A 5,480-nucleotide genomic window follows, 5' to 3' on the forward strand; every position below is an offset into this window, starting at 1 on the left:
AATGGGACTGGAGAGATGGCTCAGCAGTTAAGACACTGGCTGTTCTAGCAGAGGACCTGGGTTTTCAGTTCCCAGAACCCACATTAAGGCTAACAGCCTTTCATAACTCCAGTTCCAGGGTGCACTTAACCTACATACAGACAGTGCATTCACACACCTAACATAAAAATAATAAAATACTTTTTAAAACTTAAGAAAGAATAAATAAAATTTAAAAATCTAAACGTCCTTAAATTATGTGTCTCCCGCACTTTAAGGACCAGGTTCACACAGGGCCATCTCCCGCACTTTAAGGACCAGGTTCACGCAGAGCCTCCCACACTTTAAGGACCAGGTTCACGCAGAGCCGTCTCCCACACTTTAAGGACCAGGTTCATGCAGAGCCGTCTCCCGCACTTTAAGGACCAGGTTCACGCAGAGCCGTCTCCCGCACTTTAAGGACCAGGTTCACACAGAGCCGTCTCCCACACTTTAAGGACCAGGTTCACGCAGAGCCGTCTCCCGCACTCTAGCCCCTTTTTTCCCCTTTGTTTTGTTTGTTTGGGAGGTGGGTTTGAAACAGTCTCATGTGGCTCAGAATGTCCACAAACTGAACTCTTGATCCTGCTGCTCCACTGCTCAAAGTACTGGATTCCAGGTGGAGGCTACAGTGCCTAGCCTCAGCCATTTAGTAGTTTTGTCTCATTTGTATGGCTCCTTCCCCCTCCTCGGCCTCCTTGTCCCTCCGGCTGTCCTTCAGCTCAGCCCTCATGTTTTTGTTTGGTTTATTTTTTTCTTTTTATTTTGAAAGGCTTTTCAGAATCACAGAAAAATTAAAAGATTAATACTGAGAATTCCAAACGCCCGTTACCAAGTGTCGTGTCTCAACATCTCACCACATTTGCATTCTTTCTCCCTGTTCATCTGTGCATGCACACGTGTGAGCATTTGAGACCAAGTTGTAGGCATATGCCCCTTTAACCTTGAACACCTCCAAGGGGCCTTCCTGATAACAGGTGGCCCATGTGTAGCTGCCACACACCTCTGTGCCCTGAGCCTCCTGTTGCTATGAGCCCTTCCTCCCTGGAGTGCTCAGGGTCCTGGCACCTCTAGCTCGGAAGCAGCCTGGGCATCACAATGGTGCTCACCACACATGGTACTTGTCCATGTGGCCTCCCTTCATCTGGACGTTGCCCATCTACTTTGTGTCATGTAACATTGACATTTGGGGTGGGGAGAGCTTTTGAGCCAGGCCCTTGCTATGTAGTGAGGCTGGCCTGGAACTTGAACTTGAACTTGAAATCCTCCCATCCCAGCTTCCCCTGGGGTTGAGACTGCAGGCAAGAGCCGCCACACCCAGAAGACAGTGACATTTTTGTGGCACAGGGGCTAAAGGATTCTCAGCTCACCTTCTGGGCTCAGCAGGCAGCATGGCTCTGGCCCTGAGAGGGCTCAGCGACCTTCAGGCAGTCAGACCCAGCCCAAGTGGGTAGTCCCTCTGAATGGGCCAACCACTTTTGTTGTTTTGGAAAACCACCATGATTATTAGTCCTCAACATGACTCTAAACTCATAGGCAGATAGAGGGCTGCCTGCTGCACCCACTTCCCTGGGCTGGGATTGGTTTCCATGACAAGCAGATACAATTGGTATCCTAACCATTGGGTTCCTCCTCGGGACCATTCATGGAGACAGGCAGCCACAAGTAACCACTCTGCCCTACCTGACTCCTGCACACAGAGGTTACTGTTTTAAAGAAAAGCCTTTCTGTGTTCCTGCTCCCGTCTTCCACTGCCCCTTTTCTTCCCACCTGCTAGGCAGCCACACTGGGCCCAGCTCTCTGCAGTAATTTGACCCTTACATGGCCAGGGACCACCTCAGATCAGTCTCCTCACTCCTGCCCAGCCCCCTCCCATGACACCTCCAGTCCTGCCCTTGAGCCTTCCAAACCCAAGGTGCTGTGTTCTGTTTTCCTAAACAATGCTTCTCCTCACTCTGGCAGTTATCTATAGCTTTGTGCTCCCCAATCTGTGCTGCTTGGAAGGATTGCCCAGAGTGTGATTGCCTGCTGTCCAGTGGGTGTCGGCCTGAGTGGTCTGCACTTCCCTCTTTGCCTCTGTAGCTGTTACATCAGCACACACTGAACACCGGTGCCCATTGAAGAGGGAGGAGTAGGCATACCCCAATTGTCTCCCCCATGTGCATCAGTACTCATAAAGTTCAGGCGCGTCCTCTCACAGCAGCATTGTCGCCTTCCCTGAGACTGTGGTGTCCCCAGGCTTCATTCTGCCCCCAGAGCCGTCTTTCTAGAACAGCGCTCTACATTAGGTCAGTGTCCTTCCCCCACGTTTTCTCTGCCACCCGCTGCACTTGGAGCAAGACGAAGGTCACCTTTGCATGGTCCTTTGCAGTACAGTGGTCTGCTTGTACAGTCTAGTCCAGTTCCAGCTGAGGCAGAGGATGGGCCTTCCCTGTGTGAGTCTGTTGTGTGTGGCCTTTGTACCAGTGAGCTCCCTCGGTCTTCTCCCACCAGGTCGCATTCCATCTTTTACCCGAAGCATGAAGTGCCTTGTGCATGCTCAGTGCTCATAATCATTAGTAGAGTGAATGTCTCAGTCACCATTGGCCATAGTAAAACACAGGGGGAAGTGGTGAGCCAGCAAGCAAGGCATGTGGCCCTCCAGGGCAGCGCATGTTCCACAGCCCAGCCCATCAAGTGACTCAGGGATATCCCCTGACGCTGCTACAGCCTCTCTACAGCTGTAGGAAGCTAGCGAGGGAGCCTGGGGAGGAGGCTTAGCAGTTAAGGGCACTTCCTGCTTTTGCAGAGCACCCAAAATAGGTTCCAAGCCACCCACGGCAAGTGGCTCAAAAGTGCCTATAACGCCAGGTCCAGGGGCTCTGATGCTTGCCTCTGGCTTCTGCAGGTACTCGCACATGTGGCACACACTAATTAATTAAATATTCTTAAAATCTTTTAAAAAAATAGACAAGCAGGGCTGGAGAGATGGCTCAGCGATTAAGAACACTGGCTGTTCTTGCAGAAAACCCGGATTCGAATTCCAGCGCCCACGTGGCAGCTAGCAACTGTCCATAACTCCAGTCCAGGGAATCTGACAGCCTCTTCTGTCCTCCAAGGGCATTGCATGACATGGGTGCACTTATTTACATGCAGGCAATACAGATAAAATAATAATAATGCAAATAATGGAAAACTCTCTATTTGGAAAAGAAGAACACCAACAGAGGAACCACTGAGGACACCAGAGGACTAGGGGAGGGATGTGGGAGGGCTTGGGGTAGTGAGAGCATGTTCTGAGGCTCCCTTCTCCATCCAGACCTGACGGAGAGAAGGAGGCCTATATTCATCTGGCTCCTGGTTACGATGCTTTGGATGTTGTCAACAAAATTGGGATCATCTAAGCAGTCCAGTAGTCTAAGTACAAATTTTTTTTTTCACCATAAAAATTAGTTAAAATAGTGAAAAAATAGATGAGCATGATCTTGGTGTTTATCCTGTGTAACCCTCAGTGAGTCATGTGCTACAGTTGTTCATGTTGAAGCGTTTGGACTAGGTCATCCCTGAGGCTCATGTTCTGTGACTAAAACAAAGGGGAGCTCTGCCAGATACTGAGATCAGAGTCCAACAGTAAGTACAAAGTGGAAGAGGCCACACAAGCCTGGGGGCTGGGAACGGGAGGCTCAGAGGCCGCTGACCACTTGTGCTTGTCGGCACAGGCCGCTCTGCAGTGTCTGAAATTCTCAGATTGCACCTCCTGTTATTTCTAAGGGAAGTTTATTTGAAGGAAAGAAAGTTTCTTGTCTCGGAGGCACCAAAAGCAAAGCCCGTGACCAGTGCCTGGAGAAAGCTCTCTGACCCTTTCCTGTCCTTGCAGATCGAGATGGCACAGAAGCTGCTGAACTCCGACCTGGGCGAGCTCATCAGCAAGATGAAGCTGGCGCAGCAGTACGTCATGACCAGCCTACAGCAGGAGTACAAGAAGCAGATGCTGACCGCTGCTCACGCCCTGGCTGTGGATGCGAAGAACTTGCTGGATGTCATCGACCAGGCCAGACTGAAAGTGCTCGGGCAGACCAGGCCACACTGAGCACAGCGAGTGCCCCCTTGTGCCCCTCGGGAGGTCTCCTCTAGCCTTCCACCAGCAGCGAGGAATTAACCCATGTCCTCAGCCGCCAGCACTCAGCTCCAACTGAAAGACAGCTAGCTGGAAACCTCTCTTGTATAAGTTCAGCCACATTTTGATTTGGGTTCATTTTTGTTATTTTTCTAAATCATAGCATTCAGAAAAATCTGGATCCAAAATGTGGCATTTTTCTGAGAATGAAAATTGTACAATTAAGAAGATTTTAGGACTCACTTGGTATTCACATCGGGATGTGTTTTACTGAAAGTGGCCTGCGGCCGTGGTAGTCCCCACCCGCCCTGCTTGCAAGTTGGAAGAGACGCTTGAGGAGAGAGGGTTTCCACAGACCCAGGAAGCCGGAGTCCTTCCTGCCCATCCTGTCCAGACTGGGATGTTGGCTTTTCAGAACACCTTTGGTTGTAATATGCTAATCCCATTTACAGAGGAAGAATATAAAAGCTCTATTTTGAAGACTGGAGTAATTTCAGAAGACTTCTGCCACCCTTTCCTGTCCCCGCGGGTACTGAAGCGCTGAGTTGGGAACTAGTGCAGAGCTGACTACCACTCTAGTCTCCTCACAGAATTCTGTGCCAGTTTTTTGTAGCAATGTAATTTCTCTTGGGAGCAAAAATGCTTTGTACCAGAGCACCTCCCAGCTGCATTCAGAAGTCCAGACCGTCCCTGTTTTCCATTTTTATATAATTTATAAAGAAAGATTAAAGCCATGTTGACTCTTGGCAGCCACTGGAGCTAACTGATCTTCATTGCGCCCGTCTTCCCGGAGAGGACCCCGCAGGCAGGGGGGTTTGGCTCTCTGGAGAGGTTTGGTTGTCACACCATCCCTTCTGTTAGATGATTTTGAAAAGTGCACCCTCCCTTTAGTTTGTCGGGGGAAATAAATTATTCTCAGGAAGAATATAATGAATTGTACAGTTACTCTGACCTATTAAAGAGGTGGCCCTAGTAAAGCTCCTGTGCAATCGCCTTTTCTTGGTTCTTGTGCTTCGAATTACTTGAAATTGTCCAGGGGTTTGTGAGATGCAGGAACCTCGCTGACCTCTAGCTGCCTCCTTTCTCATGAGCAGAAGACACCACAGATGGTGGACCTGCCCGCCCTGCTTTGCTGTGCTGTCAGGATCTTAGGGGGCTTTGTTTGGTTTGATTTTTTTGTTTTGTTATTAAAATGCATTTACTATTTGTGTGTGTGTGTGTGTGTGTGCACACGCATTTATAACATGGTGCACATGTGGAAGTCAGAGAACTTGCAAGTGTTTGGTTTGATTTTTTTGTTTTGTTATTAAAATGCATTTACTATTTGTGTGTGTGTGTGTGTGTGCACACGCATTTATAACATGGT

At 49.3% G+C, this 5,480-nt stretch overlaps 1 protein-coding gene across 12 annotated transcripts in view; it reads left to right on the forward strand.

The window, feature by feature from the left end:
* Positions 1–5,091, forward strand: part of Ptk2 (protein tyrosine kinase 2) — a 223,995-nt gene extending 218,904 nt beyond the window's left edge. For 7 of the 12 annotated variants that reach the window (XM_029555008.1, XM_029555009.1, XM_029555005.1 and 4 more), the window contains one exon: positions 3,875–4,087. In XM_029555008.1, the coding sequence (XP_029410868.1) occupies positions 3,875–4,087 (213 nt within the window). Of the gene's footprint in view, positions 1–3,874 lie in introns of all 12 variants that reach the window. The other 5 variants (XM_008851051.3, XM_008851059.3, XM_029555004.1 and 2 more) reach the window with 2 other exon arrangements.
* The last annotated feature ends 389 nt before the right edge of the window (positions 5,092–5,480 follow it).

This window comes from Nannospalax galili, unplaced genomic scaffold, assembly GCF_000622305.1.
Source record: "Nannospalax galili isolate Female #2095 unplaced genomic scaffold, S.galili_v1.0 scaffold525, whole genome shotgun sequence".
Taxonomy (NCBI): Eukaryota; Metazoa; Chordata; class Mammalia; order Rodentia; family Spalacidae; genus Nannospalax; species Nannospalax galili.